This window comes from Sus scrofa, chromosome 6 (assembly GCF_054392235.1).
Source record: "Sus scrofa isolate SSC_HxYL_T2T_F1_AM1 chromosome 6, Sscrofa_HxYL_maternal_Yorkshire_Landrace_v2.0, whole genome shotgun sequence".
In the NCBI taxonomy this organism is placed as follows: domain Eukaryota; kingdom Metazoa; phylum Chordata; class Mammalia; order Artiodactyla; family Suidae; genus Sus; species Sus scrofa.
This window is the reverse complement of record NC_139388.1, coordinates 115,225,763-115,241,897: the sequence shown is the minus strand read 5'-3', so window position 1 is coordinate 115,241,897 and position 16,135 is coordinate 115,225,763. Positions and strand designations below refer to the sequence as shown.

The following is a 16,135-nucleotide window of genomic DNA, read 5'->3' as shown; positions in this document are numbered from 1 at the left end:
ACCCAAGCAGCATCCATGAGGATGCAGGTTCGATCCCTGGCCTTGCTCAGTGGGTTAAGGATCCTGTGTTACCGTGAGCTGTGGTGTAGGTCGCAGATGTGGCTCAGAGCCCATGTTGCTGTGGCTCTGGTGTAGGCCAGCGGCTACAGCTCCGATGGGACCCCTAGCCTGGGAACCTCCATATGCCGTGGGTGTGGCCCTAAAAAGGCACACACACACTCAAAAAAGGGGGGCTATACAAAAAGTTAGCCCCATTACATTTACAGAATAATATTACTCTGTTTATGGTCGTTAAAAAATATTTAAGTTACTATTTTTTTCTTTAAAAAAATGAGCTTATATGACAATGGCTTTGTAATTGGTGCCTACTTTTAGTTGTACATGTTTTATCCCTATCTGTGAATTGAAAAGACAAAAGCTAATTTTTTTTTTTTTTTTTTTTTTTGCTTTTTAGGGCCACCTCTGAGGCATATGGAAGTTCGTAGACTAGAGGTCAAATCAGAGCTATAGCTGCCAACCTTCGCCACAGCAACTCGGGATCCCAGACTTGTCTATGATCTATCTATACCACAGCTCATGGCAATGCCAGATTTGCGACTAACTGAGCAAGGTCAGGAATTGAACCTACATCATCATGAATACTAGTCAGATTCATTTCTGCTTTGCCACAAAGGGGAACTCCCCAAAGTGTTTTTTGGGTTTGTTTATTTTTTGTCTTTTTGTCTTTTTAGGGCCTCACCTGTGGCATATGGAGGTTCCCAGGCTAGGGGTCCAGTCAGAGCTACTACAGCTGCTGGCCTACACCACAGCCACAGCAACACCAGATCTGAGCCGCATCTGCTGCCTATACCACAGCTCACAGCAATGCTGGCTTCTTAACCCACTCAGTGAGGACAGGGATCGAACCCACAACTTCATGGATCCTAGTCAGATTCATTTCCGCTGTGCCACGACAGGAACTCCTCTGTTTTCTCTTATGAGGACTACTGCTTTTAGATTAAAGGTTTGACAAGTTTTTAATATTAATTTCTTTCTTAAATTGCTAGCAAAATGTAAACAGTCAACCCAGCAAACTTTCCATTCATTTTCACTATTATCCAGATTAAGTTCATTGATGATCAGTTTGAACTGTAAGACTGTTCAGATTGATTGCCATCTTATGTGTTGGATCTGCTCATTCATATAGAGAGCATCAACAACATTAGAATTCAAAAAGCTCCAGAAAGGAAGAAGTTGGCCTCTTTTGTTCACACTGTTTTGTTCTGGTGCTCAGAACAAATCCTGAGGGTAGGCATACAAGTCTGTTTCTTCAGTGAATATGATTTGAAACCAAATGTTAAAGGATAACCTGGAAAGACAGAGTTAGTTCTTAAAGACGTCGCTTTAAGAGTCAAATTAGAATAGTAAGGCTTAATTGGCACAACACTGTAAATCAACTATAATTAAAAAAAAAAAATAGTAAGTCTTTCTGGAGCATAGTAAGGCTTTCTGGAGTAACAGTTAAATTTGACAGAATCAGTATGTTTTTCATTCCCAGGCATTAGTTATTATAGCATTCCTCATTTAACACCATTTTATGTATTATGTGTTTAGATATAAAGATTTTCACAAATTCTTATATTTGTGTTAAAGCATGTATTTCACAAGTTCCAGGTATGGTTTATAATTCTTCAGAGCTAGATCCAAGACTTGGCCCCATAGATTATTGTGTGTGGGATCTTTGACTAAATTACTTAATTTGATGCATATAAAAATCCTAATTCAGCGGTTTGCATAGTTTATCAGTTGGGGAATGCCTGTCGTGGCTCAGTGGAAACAAATCTGAGTAGCATCTATGTGGATGCAGTCTTGATCCTCGGCCTTGCGCAGTGGGTTAAGGGTCTGGCATTGCTGTGAGCCGTGGTGTAGGTCACAGACGCAACTCAGATCCCGGGTTGCTGTGGCTGTGGTGCAGGCCAGCAGCTGTAGCTCTGAATTCAACCCCTAGCCTGGGAACCTCCATGTGTCGTGGGTATGGCCCTTAAAAAAAAAAAGACAAAAACCCAGTTGGTCAGAATATATGAGAGTTTTTTGGTAATAACAAAAATTTTGAGATTGGTTTGTTGGCTATTGCTTTTTTTTTTTTTTTTTTTTTTTTTTGTCTTTTTGCCATTTCTTGGGCCGCTCCCGAGGCATATGGAGGTTCCCAGGCTAGGGGTCGAATCGGAGCTGTAGCCGCCGGCCTACGCCAGAGCCACAGCAACGCGGGATCCGAGCCGGGTCTGCAACCTACACCACAGCTCACGGCAATGCCGGATCGTTAACCCACTGAGCAAGGGCAGGGATCGAACCCGCAACCTCATGGTTCCTAGTCGGATTCGTTAACCACTGCGCCATGACGGGAACTCTGGCTATTGCTTTTTTAACTACAATATCTAATTTATTTCTGGTTTTATTTTGTTTGACTACTGTTAATAAAATCCTGGTTCATTCATCTCATAAGTTGCCGATGATAATAATATGATCTAGAGGCTTGACATTAGAGTAGCGGGAAATTTTTCTTTTAGTACTTTTTTTTTTTTTTTTTGCTTTTTAGGGCTGCACCCACGGCATATGGAGGTGCCCAGGCTAGGGGTCCAGTTGGAGCTACAGCTGCCGGCCTATGCCATAGCCACAGCAATGCAGGATCTGAGCCGCGTCTGTGACCTACACCACAGCTCATGGCAGTGCCAGATCTTTAACCTACTGAGCGAAGCCAGGGATGGAACCTGCAACCTCTGGTTCCTAGTTGGATTCGTTTCTGCTGTGGCATGACTGGAATTCCTCTTTTAGTACTTTTATTACGTAAATAGAAAGGGCAAAGGATATACATTTTTATATCTAGGACTGTTATATTTACTCTTAATGTTATACAGTGGTTTGTTATCTGATCCAAGCTATACCATGCAGATGTGCTTGGGATAAGCCTTGCCTTCAGTTGCACATATGTATTGTAGTAATGTATTTCCTTGTGTCTCTTTGTTATCAGTATGAGATCTCCCTCATTCTTTATGATGCCTGTGTAGGTCTACCTCATTTTTAAAATAATAGCATTTATTATATGAATATAGCATAATTTATTTAACAAAACCATATCCCCCTTTGATAGGTGTTTCTTGTCTTTTACTAATGCAAATACTTCTGGAGCAAACATCTTTGTATATATATCTTTGCATATTTGAGCTAAGATTTTGTAGAATCAATTGTAGAAATAAAATTGTTAGGTAAAATATATGAATACTTAAATAGCTTTACACAAAAGTTGCATAATATCACATCCTTAAAGGATATGAGAGTTCTTATTTTACTACATACCCAGTGGCAGTTGATCTTCTTCATCTTTGCTAAAGGAAAATTTTGAAGGAAAGATAGGAAAGACGTAATCTGGTCTAAATTTATATATTTTCGTTTGTGAGGTTGAGTAACTTCATATGTTTATTTACCATTTTATCCCTTTGGACTCCTAGACAAAATACGGCAGAGTGGCTTTTAAATAACAGAAGTCTATTTCTCACAGTGTTGGAGGCTAGAAGTGTGAGACAGGGTACCTGCATGGTTGGATGAGGGCCCTCTTCCTGGTCTCAGGCTTCTCATGTTCTATGAGGTAGAAGGGGCAAGAGAGTTCTCCTACACCTCTTTTATGAGGACTTTAACCCCACAGTCACTTCTAAAGGCCTTACCTCCTTGCCGGGACCAGCTCAGCAGGATGGGGCTGAAGAATGGGTGCTGTGGAACTTAAGGAAAAATAGTTAACATAAAACAAGACACAGAGACATTTATCTTAAGTAAAGGTGGGAGCCAGGGACTCAAGGTCTCAGGGACCAAGAGCGCCGGGGAACTCCAGATCTCAGGGACCAAGAGCGCCAGGGAACTCCAGATCTCAGGGACCAAGAGCCCTGCCTCAAGAAACCACACTGCTTTTATTGTGAGATCAAGTGAGGAGTGGCTATGGGTGGATGATACAGGGTTTGTTTAGAAAGCCACTTAGGTGGTAAAGGGTTAAGCTCTTACTCTGACCTCTAGGCACATAACAGTTCTTAAGCTTAAGTCACTTATGCCTTTAGGTCTTTGCTCTTAAGCTTAAGTCATTTACCAGCACTGTGACTGTTTCTCCAAGAAGGAAGATGGGATAAAGTAAGACAAGAAGATGGGATAAAGTAAAGAAGGACAAGATGGAGTTTTCAAGGAAACATGTCTTGCAACACCTCCTCCCTCATACCTTCACTTTGGGCATTAGGATTTTGTCATATAAATTTGGGGGAGACACATTCAGACTGTAGCACTTGCTGTTTGCATTTTGTCTTTGAAGTCCCTCTTTGTGTCCTTTATTCTGTGGTTTGTCTGTTACTAATTTGAAGGAGATCTTTATAGATTGAGGCTATGTACCTTTACTTAGCACACGTGGAAACATTTGGTAAGTTTTATGACATAGGACTTTAAATTTTTAAAATGGTTTGTTCTCAGAATTTTGAAACGGTAATGTTACTCTTATGAAAGTATAGTTATTTCAAATATAGTTATATCAGGCCTTTGGTCCAACATTTGGTATATTAGGGTCCAGATAGACTTCTGTAATAATTACTCATAAAGTACTTTGGAGGACTCAGCATGTTTCTTGCTGTTGTCTTGAAAGGTCTGAGACGTCTTCCCATCCCTTTTCCTTCCCTCCTCTCCCCTTCTCTCATATTACTTTATCAAAAATATGAACTAATTTTCAGTGAGTGCTCTTTAGTGCCATATACTGTGATGAAGTGTGCTTTATAGATCTTTTTTAAAAAAATTTTATTATAGTTGATTTACTGTATTATATTAATTTCTGCTATACAGCATAGTGATTCAGGTATACATACATGTATATACATTCTTTATCATCTTCTTTCCCATACGGTTTATCACAGGATATTGAATATAGTTCCCTGTGCTACGCAGTAGGACCTTGTTGTTTATCCATTCTGTGTATAACAGTTTACATCCCAAACTCCCCACTCATGCCTCTACATGTCTTTAATTTAATCCCCACAACATTTTTAGTGGCTACTATTATTGTCCTTATTCTGTATATGAGGAAACACATCCTATGGAAATACAGGCAGGCGGGGTATTGCGCAGTTCTAATATGTATGAATGTGTTACAGTTTAGTTAAATAATACCTGTTTTCCAGCAACATGGTTCACAGTTCACGAACTATGGTATATTAACGGTGAGTAGTAGTTCATGTGCTCTGGTATGTTAACTGTGAATACTTGCATAAAGTACCAACTTGGCTGCTGTCTCTTCAGTCCACAAATCACTGCATTTATGAGTGTCACCATTGATGACCATTCATGTGACTTTCAGATTCTGTCAGTGGTTGATCCCTGTGAATCCATCAGTTATGCAGATACAACAAAGCATGTAGTTGTGCAGCTTTCTTGGCTCCCAGCAGTACATGTTATTTCACAAAGTTAGCTAATTCAAAGAAGGATGTGGCCAACAAAGATAAAAGTCTACTAGAGAAATGAAAAGTCATACTATTGGAAATAAAATCCAAGAAATGAAACATTGTAATTCTCTATATTTCTAATGTTTTATGTTATAGTGTACTAAATAAATATTAGTGTTTTTATACTATTTTTTTGTAACATCAGTAGAGTTTCTAAAATTTTGACGGAGAATTTTATTTATTTACTTATTTTTATTTATTTATTTTTTTGTCTTTTTGCCATTTCTTGGGCTGCTCCTGCGGCATATGGAGGTTCCCAGGCTAGGGGTCTAATCGGAGCTGTGGCCACTGGCCTACGCCAGAGCCACAGCAACGCGGGATCTGAGCCGCGTCTGCAACCTACACCACAGCTTACAGCAATGCCGGATCGTTAACCCACTGAGCAAGGCCAGGGATCAAACCCGCAACCTCATAGTTCCTAAGTCAGATTCGTTAACCACTGAGCCACGACGGGAACTCCATGATGGAGAATTTTAAAACCATGGAACAATTTTATTTTCCCCATTGATTATTAAGATCATTTTGCATAATTTTGGCTGGCAAGGTCATTTATATAGCCCATATTGCTATACAAAGTGAGGACTATAAAGTTTTATAGAGTATACTTTGTGAAATGCTATTAAGCTGCTAACTTTATATAAAAATTGTTAGGTGAAGAAGAGCTTCCTATTCTTTGTAAAGACTAATATATAAGATTGAAATGGGACAGATAATGGTAAGTGCTATAAAGATAAATAAGCTAAGTGAAGGGAAGGAGAAAGTTGAGGTTTTATGTGTTATTTTAGGGTGCTATTTTCACTGGTGAGCTGACACTGGGAAGAGCATTGCATAGGCAGAAGGAACAGCAGTCAGGAGGCTGGAGCACACTTGCTGTGTTTGAGGAATAGCAAGGAGCAATAGCTGAGGGTGAGTGAGTGAGTGGAGGTAGGGAGAAGATGTAAGATAGAGTAGGAAACCAGGCCATCAGAGACCTTGTGTTGTAGTCCATTAGGATTTTAGATTTTATTCTGGGAGAGTGGCTATACTGCTGGAAAGTTTTGAGCAATGGAATAAAATGATTTGTATGTATGTTTTAAAAAGATACTGTTGGCTACAATGGAAAATAGACTGTAGTTGGACAAATGTGGGAGCAGGAGACTTTTTAAAAAGCTCTTGCTGTATTTGAAGAGTTCACCTTGTGGCTCAGTGGGTGTAAGAAACTGAAATAGTTTCCCTGAGGATGTGGGTTTGATCCCTGGCCTTGATCAGTGGGCTAAGGATCTGGCATTGCTGCAGGCTGCAGCATGGGTCACAGACACAGCTTGGATCTAATGTTGCTGTGGCTGTGGTGTAGGCCAGCAGCTGCAGCTCTGATTCGACCCCTAGCCTAGGAACTTCCATATGCCTCAGGTGTGGCCATAAAAAAAACTCCCAAAAACCAGAAAAGGCTTTTGCTGTATTTGAGTAAGAAGTAATGGTGATTTTGAGTAGGGTCCTAATGTGGAAGAAATGAGAAAAAATTGAGGGTATTTCCCATGTATTTTGAAGATAGAGTTGCCATGATTTGCTAGGATTTATTAATGGCTGGTATGTGGAGTTCATGAGGACAGAGTAAAGCATAACTTCATGGTCAGTAATTGAGTGAATAGCATTGCCATTCATTAAGATTGAGAGACAGGGAGAATAGCAGATTTAGGGGAATAAAGACTTTAGTTTGGCACATGTTAAATTTGAGTGACCTATTGAGTGGATATAACAGCAGTTGGAGATATTAGTCTAGAGTTGAGGGGAGAGGTTAGATAATTAAAAGCCATGGGATTAGATGGGATCATTTAAAAAAATGAATAAAAGCAGGGAAGAGAAGAGGTCTGAGGATTCAGTTCCTGAGCACTCCAACATTTTCACATTAGGAAGATGATGGATTCCTTCCAGGACTCAGAACATTGAGCACGAGTAGTCAGTGAGGTGGGAGCAGAGCCAAGAGAGTTAGTATCTCAGAAGCTACGTGAAAAAGTTTAAAGAGGGGGAATCATTAAACATGTCTAATTCTGCTAATAGGTCAAGTAAGATGAGGACTGAAAAGTAACCATTGGATTTTATGACTGGTGAGCAATTTTGGTGGAGGAATGGATGGAGGCAAAAGCTTTATTGCATTGCGTTCAAGAGAAAATGGGAAGAGAAGTAACAGTGAGTAAAGACAGGTTTTTTTTTTTTTTTTCAGTACTTTTTGACATAGGAGAGCAAAAATGGATTCAAAGCTGGAAGAAGATGTAATAGGTTAAAGATTTTTTTTTTTTAAGATGAAAGAAAAAATAAAGATGGGAAGATTTTAAATCATGTTTGTGTTACTGATAGAAATGATCCATTGGAGAGGGGGTCATTGACGCTGCAAGAGAGGGGAAAGAAAGGGATCACTGCAGGAGTGATGTGTTTGAATGGCTGCTGCGAGGATCTGAGGGCACAGTCCCCAAGACTCCTCTCCTCTGAATCTCGCCAACTGCAAAGTTGCCCAGAATGGTCCTCAAGATTGGCCTCACATCTGACACCAATAACAAGTTCTAGGTTCCCAGAACCACTCTCAGGTTCAGTGATTTGCTGGAAAACTCATAGAACTCACTGAAAGCTGTTATACTCAGTTATTACAGCGAAGAGAACGTATTAGTATCAGCCAAGGGAAAAATCTACAAGATGTATGAATGTGGTTTCTCTCCCTATGCAGTCAGGATGAGTTGCTTTTTTGGTCCTGATGTGTGACAACACACACAGAGTCTTGCTAACCTGGGGAATTCACCCTAGCCCCTGGTGTTGAGAGTTTATATTGGGGCTCCATTATGCAGATTTGACTGGTTGATGGATTGCTCACATATCTCAGTCTTCAGTCTCTAGTCCTTCTGGGCATGATCCAAAGCCCCTCCACCCCCATTCCCCTTGGCTTAGGAGCTTCAGGAATCCTCAATTTAGTAAATTTAGTAAACCTTCAATATTAAAAAATACTGTGATATTACACTGAATTTTTCTCCTTTAAAGTACAAATAGAAAAATTTAAAAGAATTATTTCAAGTATTTTATTCCATAGATATGTCATGTTGACCCCTGTAGTAGATTTGAATGAGTGAGAATTATGTATACATTCGTCTCTCTTCACTGTTAAAATTGGTAAATCTATAAAATATTGCTAATATTTCAGGTTTGTTTTTGTTAGGTATATACAGCCATTGCATTGTAGTTTAGACTAGATGTTTTACTTATTCTTGATCATTATTGCTATTTTGGATGAGTTTTTCAAGGTTGTAATTTCTTTCCCAATGATGACATTTTTCTGGTAATAAAAATATTTAATGTGAAAAATCTGGGGGGATAGGGAAGACAAGCGTAGAATATAAAATAAAAATCACCTCTAATCTTCCTAAGTTTTAAATTACTTCACAAGACAGCATACAATCCTCTTGTGGGTAGTTAGTAGCCTGTACTTAAGCTCTTCATAGCAGCAGGTGGTTTTTTTTTTTTTAGGGCCACACCCACGACATATGGAGGTTCCCAGGCTAGGAGTCAGTTTGAGTAGTTGTAATTACATAATTATTTGTAAATATCTGTTTAATTATTTTTCCCTAGACTCTTAAGTTCTATGAAGTTAGGAACTGTGTCATGTTTTGCTGTTTTATCCTATTTGTTGATTGATTGATTAGCTAGATTTCCTGCTGCGGAAACGAATTAGAAAACTAGCAGTCTTCTCTGTGGTATTGTTGTCCGTTGCCTGCCATTCAGTCACTGTCAGATAAAACAGATGATTTTCAGTTATACCAAAGCCTTTCAGGTTTGTGAGGTAGAATCCAGATGCATTTCTGTTCAACAGATTATAAACAGTTTCATTAGGACTCATTTTTAAACACTTTTTATTTTGTAGTAATCATAGGTTTATAGAAAGTTGCACAGATGATATGCAGAGGTCCTGTGTCCTCCCTGCAGCCATCTTTACCCTGGCAGCCACTGTTACTCTTTTCTTTTTGTCATTTTCACAATACTACATAAATGGAATCAATATGGTATGCAGACTTTTGAGGTGGGCTTTTTTTATTCAGCATGACTAACATTTATTCAATTTGTTGCATGTATCAGAGATCCATACCTTTTTGTTGCTGTATTCCATGGTATGGATGTACCACAGTTTGTTTAGTTATTCAGCTATTGAGGGACATTTTGGTGCTCTGAACAATTGTGTACATGATTGTGTTTTTATTTGAATGTAAGCGTTCATTTCTCTGGGATAAATAACTGATAAGTACCCAGGAGTGCTATTGCTGGGTCATATGATAAGTATATATTCGGTTTTTTAAGAAACTGCCCAAACTGATTGCCAAGATAGCTGTGCCATTTTCCCTTCTCACTAGCAATGCATGAGAGATCTGCTTTCTCCAAATCCTTGCCAACATTTGGTATTGTCAAAGTATTTTTTATCTTAGCTATTCTAAAAATGTGTAGTAATGTCTCATTGTGGTCTTAATTTGCATCTCCCTAATAGCAACTGATACTGAACAACTTTTCCTGTGCCTATTTGCCATCTGTATAGCTCTTCACTGAAATGTCTTTTGCTCATTTTCTGGTTGATTTTTTTTTTTTTTTTCTTTACTGTTGAGTTTTGAGAAATCTTTATATATTCTTCTAGGATTAATTTAAAAATGTTCTTCCAATTTTTTAATATAAAATTTCAAACTTCCAGAAAACTTGAAGGCATTTGTTACTATATAATTGCCTTTTATATTCTAGTTAATATTTTACTAAATTTATTTATCATCCATCTCTTCTACACATCCATTAATGGCATCTTTTTTTCCAAAATGCATTTCAGAGTAATTCGAAGATATTAGTACACTTCACTCATGAACACTTAGCCTACTTATCATTAGAGCCCACCGTTTGATTTTTTTAATAGTTTTTTCCTTTAGGTAACATTTACATACAATGAAATGCACAAATCTTAAAGTGTATCATCCACTGGGTATTAATGTAACACATATTCCTTAGGATTGATTTTATAGCTAACATCCTAGATGCCCTTATGGGATGCATTTCTACTCTAGCTTAAACATTTTGTATGAACCATATTCTTTTATGCTGGAAGGGGACAATGGTTATTGGTTACTCTTTCCCTTAGAACTCTATCTCAGTGTGTGAACCTGACTACTAGAATCAGAATCATGTGGGGGTACTTGTTAAAACAAGATTTGTCTGCTCCACCCCATACTGGCTAAAGCAGAATTTCTTTTCTTTTCTTTTTTTTTTTTTGTCTTTTTGCTATTTCTTGGGCCGCTCCCGCAGCATATGGAGGTTCCCAGACTAGGGGTCTAATCGGAGCTGTGGCCACCGGCCTACGCCAGAGCCACAGCAACGCGGGATCTGAGCCGCGTCTGCAACCTACACCACAGCTTACAGCAATGCCGGATCGTTAACCCACTGAGCAAGGGCAGGGACCGAACCCTCAACCTCATGGTTCCTAAGTCAGATTCGTTAACCACTGCGCCACGACAGGAACTCCTAAAGCAGAATTTCTAGGGGTACGTTTTAGAAATTGTATTTTATAAATATCCCAAGTCATACCTATTTATAGTCCACTCCCTCAGAAGTTTTTCTGGGCAGGATAATCTCTTCTGTACTTGATGATTTGTAACTTTTCAGCTCTCATGGTAAGTGACACAAAGCCATGTGTTCTAATATAGCCCATCTCCATGGCTTTCTGCTTGGGCAAGATAGGATCTTAACTCTCACAACAGATTGTCCCTTGTATCCCATAAATCTAGAGCTTTTGGGATTCCTCTAGTAGATGTTCAGTAGTGACTTTGTTTTTATTTAATATTACTTTTTAATGTTATTATATAGTATAGTTGAAACTGTGTAAGAGGGGTTTACTAAGAAATTGCCAAGCTTTTTACTTTGCTGGATTTATTAAGCCACAATATATCCGTTTTCTAATTTTCTCTCACCAGAAAACTGAATACATAATTGCATTCTTAAACTAGTTTGTAGAGATGCCTGTGATTTAGAATAATGCCTTTGAGAATCCGGAGTTTCTTAACTCAGCACTACTGACGTTATGAATTGACTAACTTCTTGTGGGGGCCTGTCCTGTGCTGAGATATTCAGCAGTACTTTTATCCTTTATCCACTAGGTGGCAGTAGCAACCCCCCACCAGTTAGGACAGCCAAAAATGTCTCCAAGGTTTCTGAATGCCCCCTAGGGACGAAATCCCCCACAGTTGAAAATCACAGCTTTAAGATAAGATTATTGTAAGGAATAATGTGCAAGGATGGCCTGTGTTGCTGAAGAAGCAAATGACAATAACAAGTTATTGATACTGTTATGTTTTAATACTTTTTAATACCTTTATGATATTTCTTACTTCATGATATGAAAAGTATCTCTTAGTGAACTATTCTTTTTAACTAGATAAAATCTACCATGGTTCTTCTATTCCTTCATTGGTTGCTAGTAAACTCAGCTAAGTTTGTACTAGTTACAGTTACTTTACTAAACTTCTGGAACTTCCTTAGTTACTTGGTTCTTGTTCTTTTATCCTTGGTATTATATCTAAAGGTCTTACCATGAAATACTTAAAATTCTTGATGAGGGCAGATGTACATTTTAGCTAAGTAAAGAATTTTTCCTTAAATGGCTATTTATTAAGTAGAGGACTAGTTTATTGAATTTACTGGAAATCAGGGATTTTTTTTTTTTTTTTTGCAAATAAACCATAAGTAATATATTGAAATGCAAGCTATAAATGGTTTAATTTGAGATTGGGTGGTTAAGGAACAAGTAGTAAAACATGAGCAGTAGATGAAATATGAATAAGAAAATAGACTTGGGGGTGGGTATTATCTACTTGGTTTCACAATCAGTCTTACAACAAAGAGATAATAGGTGAGGTGAAGAAACCTCATTTTCTAGGATTTTATTGATAGTGTTACATAGAAGAGTTTTCCTGGGAGATATTCCATGGGAGAGGTATGGTTTGACATGCAAGTACACACAGTGGTTAAGAGCATAGGTTTAGAGTTCTCACCATTTCCTAACTGAGCAACTTTGGGTGAGATTCTTAATGCTGTATGCCTTAAATGCTCTTATTTGTAAAGTGAGGTTGGTAACAATACTACTAGAGTTTGGGAAGTATAAATAATAGACACAAAGCTCTTCGCTTAGTGTCTGGCCCATAATAAATGCTCATTAACTGTTAGCTATCATTTTTAACCTTCACTTAAAGTAATTCATAGATTTAATGATAGGATTTATAGTTTTAGTATATTGGTTTGCACCTGAAGATGTGAGTATATATACACACATATGTATGTATTTATATGTATATAGTTTTAAAAATTCTACAATTATAAATTCTTCACAAATTATTTAAAACTTATCTTTATAGCTGAGTCTTTAAAAAAATTCTTCTTTTTAAACCCTATCATGACATAAAACTAGTATTAACTGTCTTATTGGAGCAAAAAATTCCAATAATGTAAAAAATATGGTGATTTGGGGATATTCTACATCTGTTTAAGACATCATTTCCATAGGATGTCTGTTAGGGCATAAAGCTCAAGATGGAAAGCAATAATGTGGTGAGGTACATTTGTTATATGTCCTTTACAAACACAGAAGCATAGTCTAGATAAGACATTAGGAGAATATTTATGTATATAAGATCACAATTGGTAGTGCATCTTAGCATCAAGATGATTTATTAAGAGATAAAGTATAACCTTTAAGCATATAGTGTAAAGCGTGATGCCACTGTTGGTAGAAAATGGTTATAATAGACTCATTTTGTAATCTTCACTCTGCAGTACAAAATTTTTAGAACTTACTTTGGTGTAAACTTTTGAGATTTAGCTCTCATTTCCATTAGCATCTCAAGGGATAATACACATTTATTTGCCAGTGTAGCATATTTCATTATCATAAGAAAAATAATATGCTTCCTAAACAGTCTGAATTGAAGTCATAATTTTTTTAATGGATAAGGCTTCAAGGAAGAAGATGAAAAGCCCTATGATTTAGCAGTGCTCTCCTCCTCCATTCTCTGTGGTTTTAGGCTTGATCCTGAATGATGTTGAGGATCCTTAGAGGGAGAGAAGTGACAGAGAATAAAAGGAGGGTGGTAATTGAGCTCTTTGGGATTGAAACTGCTGACAGTCCCAAAAGATAAAGCACAAGTGGCATGGTCTTTTCTGTCTAGGGCTTAAACTAGAATTACTTTTCTCCTTTATAGCAAAGCTTAGAATTTTGTTGTTATTGTATCCTTTTGGATTTTCCCCCTGGCTGTTATGTTTTTCCTTTCTTTCTCCTTTATTTTTAATCTTGGTTCCAGTGCATATTATATGCTTTAGTTTTATAGTTATCTTCTGTTAAAACAAGAGGTTTTTAATCAGTGTTGGAGAAGAAAGACAAGGCAAAACCTTCATTTACTGAAAATGAATTCTATAAATGGCAAGTCATGCTCCCTGTTATATAATGAACACTCATACTCAACACTTTATTATATACAAGATATATTTTAAAAATTATAACCTCAATTAAACTATTGGAACTTTTTTATTGCATAATTTGATCTGAACTACTAAATTTGCTATGGCTTGAGTAGAGGCCGGGAAGAATAGTGGAATAAATTGCTTTGAAATCAAACTTGGTTTTGTATGATTCCCAGTTAATATCTATGAGCTTCTATAATGTTATCTTTGGATTCCTTGGCTAAAAACTTGAAAATTAGGATCCTTACCTCTGTTAAGTGTTAGTGGTTTACATGAAATAATGGTTTACATGAAATTAATGTGAAAGCATGTGTGGTAAAGTTAGGTGCCTTCTGTGTCAAGTTCTCCTTCCTCTCCCTGCCACCCCTGCTCCACTGAGCCACCTTATTTATCCCTCCTGTTAAGAGTTTATTTCATTGTTGAAAAAGAAGTCCCAGAGTAACCTTTGAAATGATTATATTTATGATAAAGTTAGAAGGAAAAAAATTGGAAAAGAAGAAGGTAAAGAGGAAAAAAGTTAGCTCTGATAACTAAAGCTAACTATCTAAAGTAAACGTCTTTAGATAACTAGTTCTTCAAATTGGGAAAGTGAATTCTTTCTGCTTACATTGCTGCTGCTATTATAGGTCAGTAATATTAAAGAGTTGAGGTGTTTTGTTTTGAATTTTTATATAAATAAATGATGAGCTTTTGGCTCATCAGGGCAGTTTTGCCTGTAAAACTTTTCTAGTTTCTTTGCCTTTTGTACTCTCTTCTTAAATTTTCCCCAAGTCAGTAAAAGTGGGAATGTGTAGCTGTTTACACAGTGAACTGGGAGAGGACTCATACATACTTCTCAGACAGTAATGGTTGTAATGGCAGAATGAGAAGCTCTCCATACTGTAACTTAGCCCAGCGAACCTCTGAGGAGCTGCTTACTTTGGTAGATGGCAACACAGAACTTTATGGCCATTGTTGATTATATTGTGATATATTTTTCCTGTTGCCAATTGATGTCGTAGTAGTAGTTTGACTGCCTCAATATTGCTTACTTTGGAAACTTCATGGTTCTGATATCTAAGTCTATGGCTTGTTGTATGTAGTCCTCTGCCTAGGTGTTTATGATTGTGTATGTGCATTAGAGCATATAAGAAGCACTTGTATAGCCCTTTGATTTCAAGAAGACCGTTTTAGTTTATAAATCCTAAAGTTGGAAAAAGGGAGGACCCTTCAATTTTTGTTTTAAAATTAAGTTTATGAAATTTTACTGATATAAATAGTATAATCTACCATGATATAATGAGTGGGCATTGAAAAAGGGGAAAAAAAATAGATATCCAGAAATTAGATTTCTTTCTCTTAGTTTGCTGATCTGCTTTGTGATTTTGTGCTTTACTCTGTTTGGCATATTTTCTTACGTAGCATAAAGAGTCTGTTTTTTCCTAGAAAGATTATATAGATAAATATTATATAGTACCAATGAAAACTATATACATTCAGGATATTCATATATTGTATTCGTTGTTTTTTTAGAAATTGCTAGAATATTCCTCCAATAGAATTCAAATCAACTATGATGAATTTGAATTAGTTGTTTTCCCTTGTTTGCAGATTATAGCAGGCATGTGAACTGTATTCAAAGATTTGTTTTTATTACTTGAAGTCAGTTTATATTGCAATAAATTACATAGTTTAGGTATTACATGATCATAAAAGATTTTTGTATTTCTCTTCAGATGTTAAAATTATATGCAAAAAGCATGTGCATAATATTTTATCTGTTTTCAGGGCCAATGATGCATCAGCAACCTCCCTCTCAACAGTACAATATGCCACAGGGAGGTGGACAGCATTACCAAGGCCAGCAGCCACCTATGGGAATGATGGGTCAAGTTAACCAAGGCAATCATATGATGGGTCAGAGACAGATTCCTCCCTATAGACCACCTCAACAGGGTAAGACTACATTTGGAAAAGATTTAAGAGTAGTTGAAAGGCTTTACATTTTAGTGAACTTTTAATCAAGGCAAAGCCAGAGCTTTTTGTTTCTGGATATTTAAAATTATATTTTATCATTTTTCTTAAAAGATAGTGCAGTTAGTGGGTACAAAGGATCACAAAGTGGATATGAACTTCCTGGTTTATAGCTTTCTTTT

General features: G+C 37.2%; 1 protein-coding gene across 7 annotated transcripts in view; it reads left to right on the top strand.

Annotated features, from left to right (window-relative positions):
* The window catches only part of SS18 (SS18 subunit of BAF chromatin remodeling complex), an 80,977-nt gene that overhangs the window by 40,638 nt on the left and 24,204 nt on the right, over nucleotides 1-16,135 (top strand). For 3 of the 7 annotated variants that reach the window (XR_014804866.1, NM_001244804.3, XM_084958238.1), the window contains 1 exon segment: nucleotides 15,768-15,935. Coding sequence is in view for 4 of the 7 variants with exons in the window: in NM_001244804.3 (NP_001231733.2) it covers nucleotides 15,768-15,935 (168 nt within the window). In the remaining 3 variants the exon portion in view is untranslated. 7 annotated transcript variants of the gene reach the window in all.